This window comes from Gallinula chloropus, assembly GCF_964237585.1.
Source record: "Gallinula chloropus genome assembly, chromosome: 5".
Taxonomy (NCBI): domain Eukaryota; kingdom Metazoa; phylum Chordata; class Aves; order Gruiformes; family Rallidae; genus Gallinula; species Gallinula chloropus.
This window is the reverse complement of record NC_140090.1, coordinates 51,820,865-51,838,507: the sequence shown is the minus strand read 5'-3', so window position 1 is coordinate 51,838,507 and position 17,643 is coordinate 51,820,865. Positions and strand designations below refer to the sequence as shown.

General features: G+C 39.0%; 1 protein-coding gene across 1 annotated transcript in view; it reads left to right on the top strand.

Moving 5' to 3' along the window:
- The window catches only part of GRID1 (glutamate ionotropic receptor delta type subunit 1), a gene marked incomplete at both ends in the record, with an annotated part of 542,891 nt that overhangs the window by 487,844 nt on the left and 37,404 nt on the right, over nucleotides 1-17,643 (top strand). Inside the window, 3 exons of the mRNA XM_084264405.1 lie at nucleotides 1,254-1,451; nucleotides 3,209-3,533; nucleotides 4,819-4,957. Of these exons, the coding sequence (XP_084120531.1) occupies nucleotides 1,254-1,451; nucleotides 3,209-3,533; nucleotides 4,819-4,957 (662 nt within the window). The remainder of the gene's footprint in view (nucleotides 1-1,253; nucleotides 1,452-3,208; nucleotides 3,534-4,818; nucleotides 4,958-17,643) is intronic.

Sequence of the window (17,643 nt, the reverse complement as noted above, 5' to 3'; positions counted from 1 at the left end):
CTAGTGGGCACGGAACCAGCACGGGGCCCGAGTGTTCAGGGTTGCATTCCAGATCCTCTTCTCTAAGTTGGACATGCAGCTTCCATCATTTCATGGATTTTAAGATCAGATGAGACAATTATGATAATCTAATCTTGGCTTTTGTACACTGCAAGCTGTAAAATTGAATCAAGTGTTTCCTCCACCAAGCTCATAAATTCCTATTGAAATAAACTATATGTTTTAGAAAGCTGTATTCTTTAAAAAAAAAAAAAAATCATTTCACTTTTGGGGCTACTGTCTGTTAGTATCTGGAGTGGTAGCAGAGTTCCTGTCAGCTAAGTTCTAAATGAGAGGCAAATTAGGGTTTGGATGCATTCCTGTCTAAAATATTGCACCTCACAGCGTGCAGAATGCAATAGTTTGGTGATTTTTATTTCTTTTTCTGAATCATGGTACAAATTAGTACTGCATAAAATTATTAATGCATTCCCTTCAGCCCCCAGTTCTCTTTCCTCTTTCTAGCTTATATGGGAGGTGAGCAGATCCCTTCCACGGGAATGCCAGTACCATGTTGCAAAGGTGGCCAGATGTGATGGTTGTGCCACCAGCAGCCGCAGCATTCCCACACAGGAGAACCCATCTCTAACAGAAGACATGCCAAAAAATGCTGTATTCCTTTGGTTCTGAAAAAGCGTACTTTAATGTAACAAAAAAAAAATATCCTGGAATCAATAAGCATGAATGTTATTCCTAGAATTTCCAGGGTTTTTAATACTGGCAAAATGCAGAATTTTTAGTATGTTTCCTGAATAAGATATTAATCCATGTCTGCAAAAGAGGGTTTTTCTTTATCTGATATGGTCTAAGATACATGGACAGTAGTAATGTTCCTATCTAGGACTTATATGCTTAACTTAAAATCTAAGGTAGGTATCAGTGCCCTTTTGTAGCCATTGAGAAGAGGCAGGTACTTCAGAGAGCAGTTCATTCAGCGGGTGCCAGGAAGCCACTGGGGGGAGGTTGAATCTTCCTGAGTCTCTGACTCTCCTCAAGAGCTGTGGAAAAGCCAAGGCTACAGATAGGGCCCAGGTGCTGAAGTATTGATGCCATGTAGTATCCTGCAGGACCTATGTTTTTGCCTCAGAAGGTTATGTGAGTCTCAAACTATGTGCCAAATAGTCCAGAATTAACCCAAGAAACATTATTTTGCTAACAGAAGCAAATGAAAGAAATTGTTTCTAGTATCAGTTAAGATATTTTTTTATTCTCAGGAAGAACCTTTTGTGATGGTGGCAGAGAACATACTTGGGCAACCAAAGCGATATAAAGGATTTTCCATTGACGTCCTGGATGCTCTTGCCAAGAATCTGGGCTTCAAGTATGAGATTTATCAAGCTCCTGATGGCAAATACGGACAGCAGCTCCAAAACAGCTCCTGGAATGGCATGATTGGAGAGCTCATTAACAAGGTACACAGAGAAGAAGCTGCATTAAAAGGAAATAAATAAACAAACAAACAAATAAATAAAGGCTCTCCAAAGTTGGGTGTCATAGCTTTGTAAAAGGATTGTTTAAATTCTCCACTTCTCCCATTCCAAATTACAAGAGAATGGATTAAGATGAAAACAGCCATGCAGAACACTTCTGAGCGGCGGGTGGTTTGTGTGTGGTGTAAACCCTGCACACAGGATAGGAGCTAGAGAGTCTGTTCCGTGTGTATGTGTGAATGAATGACTACAGAAAATAGGGGGGGGGAAAGTAACATATTCATCTTAAAATGTTAATAGCTACTGTTTTGATGTTTGTCATTATGTCTTTGCTAATTGTTTGTAGGTGTGACCTTATGTGGGTCATTTTGTGGCAACGTGACTCCAAAACAGGAAAAATATCCCTAGCAATATGCCATAAAGGATCAGAATTTAAACAAATATTGTTTTTTGTTCAGTTAAGACAGAGGGGACCAAATTCTTTTCTTAATTACAGTCTTACAAATCAGGAGTAAGTTAATTGAACTCCATTGAAGTAAATGGGGAAAGTCTGTAGCATTGAATCTCCTGGAGAATGAAATTAGACTGTATTTTGTTCATGATCTCGCTATCTGACATGGGACAAATGTTAATCAGGAAGGAGAATCAAAGGAATTAATATCCCATGTTGCTGCCCTTTGTAGAAAAGGTTACTCTTCTGCGGTGGAGTTATTACTGAAAGTGAAAGCTTTCTCATTATCTAGTAGGTAGGCAGCTCAGGATCTGGTAAGTAGATGTTTAAGAAGAAATAGAAGCAATTAAAGCAATAGCAAGCGTGTCTATGATAATGGGTTAGTCTTCGTTGGTGTTAGGAAATATAAAGAATTTTTAACTTATTTTGTATTGACATAAGCTGCTTGAATTTCATTGATTTGAAAATGTGGCAAGAAATCCTGATAAACTTCTTTGGAAATCGCTTTCTTTGAAGCAACAAAAAGTATATTTTAAAATGGTATTTCTGCTATTAGCTTTTCACCTGACTCTAAAGGATTTCAAAGCAGACCTCCCTCACCTAACATTTCCTTTACTTTCCCAACAAAACGTAGATAAAGAAAACAAAGAGGACATTCTAATTTTTGAAGAGCAATGCTTTTATTAAGTTGGGAAAATATTCAAAATCTAATTGCAGCTCTTCAAAAGCTTTGGGAATCTTATTTGTTAATTCCTGTTTTATCTGTCATTGAGTTTGCATTCTCTTTAAGGACCCTCTATGTGTTAGAGCTACTTGCCCTAAATGTTGAGGTCAAAGCAGTTTCATGAATTGAGTTGCCTTTGATGCATCCTTCCAGTTGCCAGTTTGTTTGTTGTGGCTTTATTATTGTAAAAATCAAAGTCTTTTCCCCAAGTTGTTAGATGAAATCCCTTTATGAATATGTGAGGTTTTTGGCATCCTTTGGAAAACAAGTGACACAGGTTAAGTAAATTGCACTTGTTCCAGAGGGGAGTCAGGGTGATGCTTTATGTTCTATAGTACTTTGACAGGTTATTCTGCTTTAGATCAGTGCAATCAATTATGTTCAAATGGCAAAACTAATTCTGGTTCTATTTTTAGACAATTTCTTTTAATTTGTTTAAAGGTCTTAAATTATAGAAAGAAATGCATAGAGTCACTTACTTCTCAAAAAGTATCTATGTAAGGCTCATGCTGGCACAATTCATGGTGAAAGTAAGAGATCTGATCTGTTGCATTTGTCTCACAGAGAGCAGACCTAGCAATCTCAGCCATCACTATAACACCAGAACGAGAGAGCGTTGTGGACTTCAGCAAGCGGTACATGGACTATTCTGTGGGGATCTTAATCAAAAAGCCTGAAGAGAAAATCAACATCTTCTCTCTCTTTGCTCCTTTCGACTTTGCGGTGTGGGCTTGCATTGCTGCAGCCATCCCTATAGTTGGTGTCTTGATATTTGTCTTGAACCGCATCCAGGCAGTCAGGGCACAGAACGCATCCCAGCCGAGCCCTTCTGCTTCCTCCACCCTCCACAGTGCCATCTGGGTCGTGTACGGCGCCTTTGTTCAGCAAGGTACTTACTCTCTTCTAAACACCACTGATGGATGCTCAGAAGTGTTCTGTCTTGGGTAAAGCAGGTCAGGACGTGTTAGTCTTGGTCAGAACAGTCTAAAGAGGAAAGAGAAGGCTCATCAGGGGAGGCAATATATTTTATTAGCCCAGATAATGAAAAGTGGGAAGGAGTAGGTAAGTTTGGAGAGGGTTATGTTCTACTTTTCGGTTTCTTGGTAAATCCATAAAACCCACTGCATGCAGGTTTTTCCACTTTGGGAAAATTGCTGTGCAATACATGAACTACAGTGCTGACATGGAATTGCATCACTTCTTTGGCTGAAACATGCACCTTTTACAATTGTTTCCATTTAATTTTAGAAGTTTATATGGCTTTGAACAAATGACAGATACTTTACCTTTTGGTTCTTTGAACTGAATAGGAGAATGATTTGCAGTTGTGTAACTAACTTCACACGCAGGAATCATTAGGAGAAATCATCTTGAACTCGGTAGCATTGCTACCACTAACAAAGTTACTTCCCTAAATAATTGTTGGCAAAATCTGTCCACACAGTTTTTGTCCCATATCTATAATGCTAGTACTATTCTTAGAAGGCTTTGTTGACTTTTTTCTACATTTTTTCTTTGTGATTGCAAGCCTGTAAAGCTTCAGCTGGAAAATCCTTACTGTTGCTATGAAACTTGGTCCCTCGTCTCATTAAGGTGGCATCCCTGATGGGTTTAGGTACAGTAAGATACAGTCAGCGCAAACATACGCTGAAGTGACTAGCACCAACTGTATTGTAAGGTTTGGTCTGCAGCAATGCTCAAGCATTGAAGCCTTATAGAAAGAAATCCTCACGTCATTTGAAGTGTTGTAAAGAGTAACAAGTACTGACACTAATGCTTCAGTCTTTGCAGATTTAAATACAGCACAGATAGCATACAAAACACTGGAGAGTGTATTAGCAGTGCCTCACCATTAATTTTTTTCTTTTTGTTTGGAGTATTATTCATGTTCTGTAGATTTGATACAGTAATTCCCAAGGGAAATATTTTGAAAAGATGATTTGAAAGATGATTTTCTAGAAGAGTAGCCAGGGCAAGATGCTGACTGGACAAAATGTTTGCAAATCATCAGTCTTAAGGAAAGCAGTGCTTTTCTCACCATGAAAGGGTGCTCTAGAGGGGAAGCAGAAATGCAGAGGGGTAGCTCCAACCAGGTGTAACATAATGGGGCACACAGAGGGCAATTGTAAATGTAAGCTGAGAGACCTTCATTTTCCCTGTTTGTTTATTTGCAGGGGGAGAATCTACAGTCAATTCTGTGGCTATGCGCATTGTCATGGGGAGCTGGTGGCTCTTCACCCTTATCGTGTGCTCTTCCTACACGGCAAACTTAGCAGCATTTCTCACAGTATCAAGGATGGATAATCCCATAAGGTAAGAGCCTCTTCTTAATGTGAAGCTGGAAACCTGGATTTCACAGAAAGGTATTATCCATTTGAGCATTCATTCTTGCAAGGAGGAGATAACTCTCTAATAAAATACTCTGCTTGTTTGCAGTGGCTGCTTTTCTCTTCTCAACCCCCCCTTCTCCTCCACTCCTACAACCCCCTAGCAGTTTTGACAGGTGCATAGAGGGGACAATGGCACTTTAATTGTCTCTTATTCCAGAAGAGATGTCTTTCCCCTTTTTATGTATTTTGCCTAACTAGAACTCTCACTGATTCAGCTGTTTTGACTTCTTTGTTGAACGTCACAGGGAACTGCAACCTCTGGGGAATTAAATAACATTTCACTTCTCACCTTCAATGCATAATTTTTATGTTCTCGGTATTTTGATATACACTGTTGTTTATATTGTTATTTGCATGTAAGGTAATGTGGGTGGTCTTTTAAGATTTAAATGGACAAAATATAAATGGCTAGATTCAGTGGCATTATTTGCAGAAAAAGCTTCTTCTCAAGGAGGAAAAGATAAGTAAACCTGACTCCAGGATAATAGATGCAATATAGCAGTTGTTTTATTAAATTTATATATAATTCTCTACAGTTTTGTTGGCAATATTGTGATGATAAATTACAGTTTCTGCAGCAAACCCAATTTATTTTGCACCTTTGACTTTTTTCCCCTGCTGTTTGCCTACTAATCCATACCCAATGAGAATATTTCATTGCACTAGGCATCAGAGGAGCTCCAGAGAGCTGTTGGTTGGTGGCAATATGTGTATGTGTTGAATTTGTTTTTCTTCAGAAAATGTAAAGACTTTCATTTTTTAACTCTTAAAACATCGAAAAAATTTCCCACTTCACACAGTCCTGTAGGACTGGGAGGGCTGTTGGTCTTCTGCTGTTGGAGTTGACAGGATAAGAGTCTGGTATCTAATGTTTTGTCTGATGGTGATGGAGAGGAGAGGTGACTGGAGAACAGGCAGTGTGAAACAAGCTCTCCTGCTATAAAATGCTGAGTCAAGGATTTCAAGTGCTAGAGCGTGACATAGTTACTCTGTCTCACTTAGGTTATACTGGGAAAACTGGGCTGTTGTCTTTGTGCTCAGCTTCAAAACAGAGGCACTGGCACTTAGGTGATGCTGACACTTTAAAAAGCTGTTTTGTCTTCTCTGTGGTGTCTGCATAGAATGTCATCAATAAGTGTTTCTCAGAAACAAGAGTTCAATGGCATTTCCAATTTTTAACTTGCTGTTTTGTGCATGCAGGTAATATAATACTTCGCATGGATATAGTGTTGTAGTAGTACTACTAATAGTAATGATAATTAAAAAAACAGCCCAAAACCATACAAATTTTTGATGTAAAATTACTTTTCTGTTATTTTGGCCAAAATAAGTGGGGTTTAAGTTATAGAAATAACAACTGCATGTAATTTCTGGAAATAACATGAGAAACTCAATAGAATAAAACTAGCACAGAGTATTTATGAGGCCTGGCCATAATGGGAATATGGAATTGTTCAATGAATAAATTGCTCTTGAAGCCCAAGACAGAGATAGTTACCTGGAAAGCTTGAATGCTGATCTTAGAAATTTCTGAAAGTCCTAGTTTCTTCATTGAACACCTCCCAAAACTCAGCAAAATTCAGAGAAGTCCAGAAGTTGGGTTGAAATACAGTGAGGAATCTGAGGGAAGAGACACAGGTTTAAGAGCAAAACTATGAATTATTAGTGGAGTCCTTTGAGGTTGAGCTATTACAATATTTACAAGGGATTTTGAATCTCCTTCTTATTAAAATGAATGGACAGTGATAAGAATCTTGAGGGAGAATGAGAAGATTTTTTGATAAAGACTTGAGAACCCCAATGCTCTTCTACTGTTAGAGATGGCAGATAAGGAATTATAATTCAATTACTTTCTATACTTAATGATAGCTGCCACTTTCCACATTCCTGATATGACATCCCTTTGTACAAGGTGAAGATACAGAAAGAAGAAAGCACTCTACTGTGATCTGCAACCACCAGCAGAACAATTCAGGTGCAAAACCAGAAACGGCTTAGGTAATTTAAGTTGCCATAAGATTGACTGCCTGTGCTCCAGCTATTTGGCTATAAAGGAAGGGGTCTCTATTAGGTGTTGTCAGGCACAGCGTGTACTATTCATATTGCCTGAGGTGTTTCAAATGGTCCCAGATGCTTTGGCTTAGGGAGCCAAATCATTTTCCAAATAATCTGAAATGGTAGCTGTTGGAAAACTCTCCGATTTGATCACTGATTGGCATACCTGATTAAGGGACCTGATTAAGACTCCCATACCAGTTAAGGGACTTGCTTTCCTTGACTTACCTATGGCTATTTCACAAAGTTTGCACATCTCCCTGAGACCCTCTTACTCTCAGAAAGACACAGAGAGAGTCAGATCTGGACGAAGCCCTCCCATTGAAGACTGCTAGTACCTTAAGAGAGACAATGGGGTAAAGAAATAGGTTCTTTGGAAACTCTGAGCTTTCATCTATTTTTAAGCCATGATGAAATTATTTTCATGTCCCCACACTTTAGGAGAAACATCTTATAAAATGTTGTCACATTTAGAACAAATATTTTTCCTGAGAAAGTAAATCACTGCTTTACACGAATGTATCATGGCCTGGTGTCTCAGATCCCAGTACTACTTAGCTTCAGCAGTAGTAGTACTGGGCTTACTATTTTTGCCTTTCTAAATTTGCCACTCAGCTTGTCCGCATTATATCTTTCGTGGACGCAGAAAAGAGTACTTACTTGAAATCCATTTTTTCCACCCAAAGAGGCACAATGAGTTATAGCTGAAAATTTGCTCACCAGCTGAGAACTATCAAACCCATCTGTGTATAATTCCACTGTTAAGAAACACCCCCCACCCCGTCCTCTCAGTAAATGTGTGCTGTTATATCCCCCTCCATAGGAAAACCCTCTGGCGTTCAGTATGGCTGCTGCTAAATTGCCAGCAGGAGAGAAAGTAGTATTATGGTTCCACAGTACCTGGAACATAACTAAGGTTTTCATTACAAGGCCGATTTTCTTCCCGAGACTTATCCAAACTGCCTAATAAAAGTTGTTTCAGCATCAAATTTGGCATGTGTGCTCTGTGACTAGCAGAATAGGAGTATGCTTGATTGAATATCTAGGTGTCAATCAACCCAGTGATCCTTACTCCACAATTTCCCTGCAAAACAAGTGTGTCGTAGAAATCATAAATTGTATTTATTAGAGGGGGCTTAGTGAGACATTTGCTGAATCGAAGTTGAACTGTTGGAAGGCAGACTTTCAGAATTACCATATCAGAAAGCCTGCTGATGAGGGAATATTTTTTTTTTTTTTAATCTACTACTGGCAAATCTCACAAGGCTTTTCCACCCTGTCATGAGTTTCAAGGACTGTCCATGGCTCACAGAAAGGTGAAATACCCAGAGTAGGAAGTACAGCAGAAAACAACTTTGATATGCTGTCTGTATTTCCTGGCAGAGACTTGCTAAATCCCAAATGGGTTCCTAAGTGCTGTGCTGTCCAGCTGCCCAGATCCCATGTAGAAAACATGTCTACCTTGGAAAGGACAATAAACATCTCCTTGGATTTTCCCAAACCCTCAAGTGCTTCATCATGAGTGTGATGCCTTGCTCCTCACATGTCCTGTGTGCCCATCACTCTTTCTGCTGTGGTAGGGCAGTGGGGAGGGGCAGAACATGGAGTCTGGAACCCACATCAAAACCTCCGGTCCTTCAGCAGATTAAGGGTAGCAGTAAACAGTGTGAACATCCCCTGGCTGTTCCTCATTTCCAGCTGCTAGAGGCTGGTACTTTTGCACCCCTTTGCTCTTTTAATGCTGATGCTCCACACCCTCTGTCCAAATTACCTCTTGTGCTCTTCTCATGTCTCTGCCCCCACCCACATCATAACAAGGGAACAAAGGCAATGTAGTGGTTATCTAAAGGATTTCTGCATTCATTGAAATTCACAGACCAGGCGGTGTGCTATCAAGCAGATTTTCCAGCCCCATGTGGGCACAGGAGCCAGGTATTACTCAACTCCAAAGAGGTTTTTTTGCTAATGTGCTGGTGGAAACCACTTTGGAGTCCAGGCTAGGAAGCTGTGAACCATGTTCTAACTTTGTAAATTATCAATTCTTAACTTTTTTTTTTTTTTTAATGAGAATCTAGATAATGTTTAGAGCCTGTGCTAATCCTCAACAAACTTGTTTAAACCCAAATGATTAGCATTTAGGATTCTAATATTTGTCTTTGGAATGGTATGCAGCTGAGAAGTCTTCTAATGGGTCAGTCTGCCAAGTAAGGGCTGAATTATTACATGAGAGTTTATTCTCTCTTTTGTCTTATTACATTTTCAAACAGCCCTTGGATCTGCTGTCTGACCTTCCATTTGTAATTATGAGTTTAATTAGCAGTGACTTAACTTCCAGGTTCATTTCTTGTTAACAAGCAGACTACATGCGGTTCAGTAGCTGCACTGATATTCTGAAGCTCAGGTTTAGGAGAGCCTGTCTGACAAGAGGTTGAGAACCATGCAGGGAAAATAGGACATAGAAAAATAGGCTGTTCACAAATTCAAAAGAGTTTAAATTTAAGATTTTATCAAAGTGATCTTTAACATTTGCACATGCCACGGATGTCTTGGAAGGAATCTGTATATATGCATCCATGGAGTGCATACAAACACGTTGCATCTGCTTCTAAGTTCACAGCTGTTGTTTCATGATTTGGGATTTCCCAAGTTTCATGTGTGTTGGTGACAGCTGAGGATTTACTGCACTTTAATTGGGGTGATAGTCTGGCACTTGGAAGAGTTGGGTGCAAATTCTTTTTCTACTGAAAGCTTTGTCTGATCCTGGCAAGCTTCATGTCTTCTCTCTCTCAGTTCTCTTTCTGTACAAGAGAGTAACGCTTTTTCCTACCTTATATGACATGTTGTCAGTGTAGCTGCTTTAAAGTTGGTGGCCAGATATGACCCTATTATAATAGCTCTGCAGGTATCAAAAAAGATAGGTTTTTTCTGGGCTGCATACAAACCAGAAACAATCTCAATATATTTTAAAAGAAAACGAGGAAAGTATTCTGAAGGTGCCAGCTAGAGGGAGATGAACAAAGGTTTCATCAGCTGTAGCTAAGTGGGTTTGATAGGGCTGGTAGAAAGAACATCACAACAATCCCTTTGTATTTGCAGGGATTTTTGCCTTGAAATTCCTTGTGTTTGAGAGCAGCCTTTCTGTTGCTAATATCATACATGGCTTTCTAAATATTTCATTGTATTTTCTTTTGCTGCGTTTAATTTTGTTATGTTCAATTTGTACCGTGTTTTGCAGTGTCTGTGCAGCACCTCAGGCACGTTGGCAGGAGGCATGTATGAATGAGCATGATAAAAAATAATTATCATGATTATTATTTAAGGCCTGTGAGCAAAAGCTTCAATCATTAAATAACGAGATTAAGTTCATCCATAAAAACAGAGGCTAAAAAAAGAGTGTAAGAAAGATGTATGAGCAAGGACAAAAACTCGAAAGTTTTTTTTCTTTCCAGAACATTCCCTGCTTAGACCCATGGAGGAAATGTCACTGGAAATGCCCTGCAAGCTGTGCAGCCCAGCACCAGTGCCCAAGGGCAGAACTTGCCAGAGCTTTGCCTTCAGGCACCGCTCACGCCAAGACACTGTGTTGGTGCCAGTGCTACAGTTCTCACTGTATCTCTTTTCATTTCACTTTCATTGATGGTGCTACTCAGTGGGTGCTTCTGGGAAACTCAGGACTTCATAAAGTCTGGAGCATCTTAAAAAGCTTTCTGAATGTTGGCATATGCCATTCAACCATGGTTGAAAATGGATGCTAATTACCCCTGTAATTGAGCAAGCAGGCAAGCATCTAAGTGCAAATATTTCCCTAGGACATTTTTTCTGGGAAAAATGAGTGTGCATGGCTGAAAATCAAGCTTGCATTCCATCTCTCTACTTACCATTACAAAAATGTGGCATATATTGCAGATCAATGGAAAGCCAAAAGATTCCACACCCTCTTCAACTCTACTTTTATGACACCAATGTTACAGCATCACTTCACTTGTTGTTGGTACCGGGAAGTTCTGTGACTAAAGTGGGTTGAGGCATTAGCATTCAGATACACATACAGTTTAGAGAAGAAAATGATTGGGGGATGACGTTAGCAAAATCTACCATCTGTGCAGGTAATAAAATGATTTTTTTGTTGTTGGGTTTTTTTTCTTCTGCTTTGGAAGGGTGAAATTCTAGCAAGAGCAGCAACTCTCATGACAGTCCTCCAAAATGTACGATTATTGGTTCAAACCTGAGGTTTCATACGCAGCCTCCTCAGCCCAGCCTGATTCAGCTTGCAAGTCAGATTTTCTCATGTTAATATAGGTTATTCACTGGCGGTCCATAGATTACAGTCGCTGTATGCTTTCTGCGTACACTGAATCTCATCAGCCCATGACTTTGACCTTCCTTCTTGTAGTACGTGGTTTCTTTTTATTGCAAGGGTAGCACCTGTGGCTTATTTTTTTGGGTTTTATTTTCTATTTGACTCCTAAGGGATAAACAGTAGAAAATACAGTAATAGAAGATTTTTTGCCCAATAGGATATTTATATTTCTATTGTTTTTCTCCAAAGAAGCTGATTTAATGTCTTATATGAACTCATAATGAAATTTAATATAACAGGATATTAAAAAGGCAAAATAATGATTACTACACCAACTCAGAGATGGCCTTAAAGCTTCAGACATCTCCTAACTGTAAAGACTACCTCAACCCACTGTTTTTTAAGGACAAAAACATGACCAAGAAGAAAAACTTCATTGTGAATTCAGTTTTGGAAATGGATACTGGGTGCAGAGCAGCTGGCCAGTGCGCTCAAGCAGACTTCCACTCCCGCAAAGGCACTAATATTTTTTTCACCACTATATGAGGTAGATGCTTATTCAACCAGGGCGCAAAACTCCCTGACTGCTTTTTGCATGTTAATATACTACTCCGTGCATTTGCCTGCTAGTCATGTTTGCTATACTTTTGGGCTGATACGCAAAATTCTTTCAGCATGATTCTTTCATGCTCATACCCACCTCTATGGTGTATATGCTTGTCCGAAGAGTATTTAAACAAAGACACGTAGAAAAAAAATATAAATATCTCTATGACACTTGCTATGAAACAGCTGCCTGGGAAAAAAAAAAAAAAAACAACAAAAACCCAAACTGAAACAGCTGTAAAATTATTTGCACTTTAGACTATTTATCTGTGCTGGTCAGAATCATTAGTGTAACAGCGGTCCCCATTACGAAAGCCATGCAGGTGGTTCTATTATGAGTTAATATAATGTGTATTTCTCCTTAGGTTTCCAAACCATCAGGAGTCAGAAAATTTCTCCAAAAGTAACGTTGCAGTCAGAACAAGCGAGCAAATGGCATTTGCAAAACTACCGACAATTAGTAAGCGCTTTGTCACAGAAACAACACGGTTAAGTTCAAAGTGCTTACTTGTAGGAAGGGAAAGCTGTGTTTGCTTACTTGCTGACCGCTTAGATAGGACATACATGAGCTTCCAACTCTTAATCTGTTTCATGTTTTAGAAAATGCTTCAATTGCTCATGTAAAAAGGAAAAAAAAATCTTTTCATCTTGCATAGTTTCTCACATCTCAATGCGAGCAGTGGTTCTGTCTTTCTTGTACTGTGGTCGTTCAGCAACAGAATTTCCCATCCTCCTGGCAGCAAAAGTAATTTTCCCACCTTCTGTTCATTGCCATATATTCAATGTCAGCAGGATGATTGTGAGTAAGGGGAACATGTGCTGAATTTTTTATTTCTTTAGGGGTAGAGGAAGAATGCTTGCCCAGCCATTGTCCCGGAGCAGTGCTTGGTTGGTTAACGCCATAACGTGTCACCATGCTATGCTCCATCCTGTGCTCCACCTAGAAGATCCATTTTCCACATATGAATGTTCAAATTTAGTAGCTTGCCATAAAAAACAAGTAAAGATCATGCCTCCCATAGCCTAAGAGTTCAGTTTATACAATCAATTCAAAACCTGTTCTCTCGGAGCAGTCCTTTTTTCAGAGGCTAAAGTCTGAACATGCCAGTGCTGTAGGTTGTGAGGCTGAGTGTCAGTTTTGGTGACCTCAGAGCACTGTCATCTCCTTTGTATTTTGCTAATGAAACCAGCCATGAATTAAGAAATCGATCTTTGTTCAGCATAATTGGGATACATGTGTCCTTCTGCCATCTCGGTTGTGGACACAGGAACTTCAGTCAAGGGATGATGCAAACAGCTTTGTACCATAACATCTTAAGTCATGTAAGTTAGATTCACTGGTGGTATGAGGAGAATTTATTTTTGAATCTCTGATTTTTTTTTCTCACATGCATATATAGTACACACGAATATTGTTTCAAATGGTTGCAGCACTCTTTTATAATCACTTAGAAAAAAAATTCTTCTAGTTTTCTAGATTCAGAAAGAGCTCTTGCTGAAATCGTTAGCATTGTCTTATCTTATTTCTTCCTACGTTTCCTTGAGCTAAGATATTTTGTATCTGTGTCTCTGATATGCTCCCTTTCAGATATTGCCAGCTCTTGCGTAGTCCTTTACCCTTAAAATCAACGTTCCATCAGACTTTATCCTCCAGTTTCTAAAGTCTGCTGAGCTCCCGTCTTTTTGAAATCCACTATTACATGTGTTTCCCCCCTCCCTTCACAACAGTGAGTTCCATAATCTTGCAAACACTTTTAATCTGGTTACTTTTCTCTTTGAGGCTTTCATTCAGATCTAAAATAGCCATTCCCCCTATAAATTTCTCCATGATAGATCATCCTTTTTCACACCTTAAACTCTTAATGATATATAGGATGGTACTTTGTATTCTGAAATAAAAGTTTTCTAAACCATTCTAAACATTCTAAGTTGTTTATAGATTGCCTTGCAACAAGGTAGAAAACTCTAAACTCGTGATTTTAAGACAAGACTTTAAAAATTAAATATCCTCATAAGGAGATTTGCAAACTATTCCTGATAATGTTTAAAAAAAAAAAAAACAAAAACAAAATCCCCCACAAAAAAAAACAGAGCGAAACACCCTTTGAATAGATGTAAATTGTGGCTATTTAGCGGGGGGAAGAAAAGAGCTGCAGGATCTTAGTTTCCTTGAAAACTTAGACACTGCTGTTAACTACCACAAGTGCTTTCCTGTTAGTTCCTTTGTTGCAAAGGACTTTCCAGAAGGAAAGAAAACGTTTCTGGAAATAATAGTGTGTTGCTAAGGAAAGATTTACATGTGTCCTTTCCACTTCCTGGACTCATCTGCTTTCCTGAGCAATGTTTTCTTCTGCACGTCTGTCCCCATATAATACAATAGGGAAGCGTCTCTGGACTCATGTGAAGATGAGGGAGAGAATAGGGTTGCCTTAGAAAAGCTATTTTGATACAGCTGCCGAAGTCCCATTAAAAGAAATGTAATCACATGCACTAAAGTTGTTTGCTTTCTACACCATTAAAACCAGCCTAGGAGAATAAGCCACTGATTTAATTTAATTGATTTATGAATAGTCATATCTATCTAAAGAAGAATAGAAAACCATCAGTCAGAATGGGGGTGGATGTTAACCATTGTGCTTCCTTCATAAGGCAGTAATGCAATTTCCAAGCTCGTATTTCAAGGTATGTAATTAGGCTACCCAATAAACTAATTAATCTCAATACAAGGAACAGCTAGTTGTTTTTGATGCTGTGCTGTCAGTATGAGGTTTGGTATTCAGGCGAGACTCATGCTCAGAGTGAGGAGGGAGAGGCAAAAAGGCAAGGTCCCTTTTTCAGTTTGCTTTCTTGCCTGTGTGGATGAGGTGGAAAGTACACCATATTCTGAGTGTGTGTACTTTGGGTCCTCTGAGAAACAGGGAAGTGGGCCTCCAGACTTAAAAATATGCATATGCAATGCAGGCACTTTAGACATCAATAATAACTGATGAATGCTACATGTGCTTCCAGTATTAATGAAGAGCCCTATGTTTTGATTTCCCAGGAGTACACAGCACATGTTCTAGCAATCAAGATGCCTCTTCAGAGCCCTTCTGTTTTCTTCTCTTCTTTCTGTCAACATTGATAGCTTCTGCTTTACTCCCTGTGGTAAAGAAAGGTGTGAAGCTGCTTTCTGGCATCCCATTGTACCCAGATCTGAGCCATGTGAATTCACCCAGCCGCTCCACCCCAGCTATGACACAGGGGCAGACAGCAGCCCGGACCCTCGTTCTTTCAGCAGGTCTTCTGTGCAGCATGTGACAATTCCTGATAAATCAAAAATTAATAAAGAGTTGAATAGGACCTTCTCCCACACTGGGATTTCATGGGCTTTAATGGAACTACTCACAGTCTAATGATAGCCTAACAGTCATGGTACAAAGTACCACTCACCCTAAGGAAGGATTTTATAAGCCAACATCAAGATGTGAAGCTTATCTGTTCCCCACCTTATTTAATTAAAAAGCTACCCTTTGACATCTGAGTGCAAAACCAAACGGCAGTGGTATTGGTACTTGTAACACCAGTTGAGAAGGAAGAAGGCAATTTCTTCCCTTTCAATCTTTAATCATTAATCTTCATTAGGATTTTTAGCTTCTGAACATGAGTGGTAGAAGGCATCAGGGAAGCAAACAATTTAAAGTGCATCTGCATAAAGAATAAAGGTAGTTTGTTATTTTCATTATAAGTAAAAGTGTGTGTCAGTCACCAGATGTGTTTGATTCAGACAATATGATTTTCATGCCAACTTTATGATATGTTTGATTTAGGTGAAGTGACTAAAACCTGCTGTTGGGACTGAGTTGCTGTTAAACACCAGCTGCAGGTTTTGTTTTAATTAATAATTTAAGGGGTAGAATACCTTGCTTTAATTACCATTTTAACCCTTAAAGGTACTCAGAGACACGTCATAATGGCAAAATGGTTTAAAAGTAAAGCAAGAAGATATTCAAAAGTCATGTTATGATGTGACTTTTTCCCAAGGACAGTCCACAAGCTCTTGAGATGTCTTCACCTTTTTTCATTGCAGTTTAATTTCCTCCTCGCTGTTGAATGTAATATGGAGTGTGGGTAAAGGACCCAGGTTAAGCCAGATTTTTTAGCAGGACTGATTAATCTAGATTTGCAGGATGAGCAGCAACAGCTCATGGCTCCTCTGAATCTCTTTCCAGGCTTTTAGTTGGATCTGTGAACATCTTACAAATGTGCTGTTGAGCCAAAACTTCCCTTGATCTGTTCTGAAAATCTGACCAGTCATATAGTAGTTCTAATATGGATCTGAGCACATAAATTAAAGCCCCAGCTTTTGTAAACCTTGGCCTCTTAAAAAAAAACCCAAAACTCTAATGTGATTAGTCTGAATGTCTCTGCATCAGTCTACTTCTTTCCTGTGTTTAATTTCAAATACAGTGGCCAAAGTGCTTAACATCTCAAGGGTATTAATTTTTTTAGCAATACAGACAAATAAGGTAGTGAAGAGGGCTTCTCTAAATGCCCCTTGTAGGTAAATTCATATGTGATCACAAATGCAAGAGAGAAACTTCATCCAGAGATCACAAACTACTGGGCAGCAGTGGATGCAGCTTTGAGATGCAAATACTTGGAAACTAGTTTCCATCACTACCACTATTGATGGAGTTACTTGTTATGCTGTTATATGACTGGTTTTAAAACATCTTCAAGCAAAATAATCATGACTTCTACTGTAGGGCACATTTTGGTTTCTTTTCCATATGATAATTATGACTAAAGTATAAGAAATCCGGAAAAAAAAAAATGTTACAAATAAACAACCTAAAAAAGACCCCTGGTTAATGAAAAAATCAGAAATCTGACTTTAGCTTTTATTGCCTGGAGGAGGCTTGAATAAGAGGAGGGTTGGAAGTGTAGTTAGAAACATTGGTCTGGCAATCAGGAGGCATTTAGCTTATTTCTAGCTGTTTAACAGATTTCTTTCTGTGTGGTGCTGGAGCAGAGCCAGTGTCAGCTCCAGGCAAAATGAACTTCTGTGATCCAGCAACGAGTCAAGTCACACTTGTGCAGATCACTGCAGATGACTGGAGTTGCTGAGGTGGTCCTGAAGGCATCATTTAGAAATAGCAAAGGATAGGAATAACCAGAGGTCTAATTTTGTTTACTGAAGAACCTGTTTTACCGATGATGATGAGAATCCGGGTTGATTTTTTGATCCAATGTTGAGTCTCACAGCCAGAAAAACTATGTCTTCTTTTGAAAATGGGCATGTTTCCTAAATAAACGACTGGAAGATATTACCAATTGGACACAGCCTAGTTGTAAGGATTTTTGTCCTACAATCTCTATACTTGTTTGACTTTAGCAAAGATGCTGCAGATTGTTCCGAGATCAGTAAAGCAAAACCAAGATTTCAAGTGATGGTAACACAGCTTGTTCCTGCCATATCTCACCCGCTTAGAAAAAGCACACAAGGCCTACAAATGTTTTGTTGATAGTGTGTAACTAGTAATTCATTAGTATTAAAGTAGTAAACATGACAGCATATCATTAGTAGCTGGACTGTCTTTGCATTTCAGTGTGTATATGTATGGTTTACTCCCTCCTTTTAATCATGCAGTAGCTTTGCAGGAGCA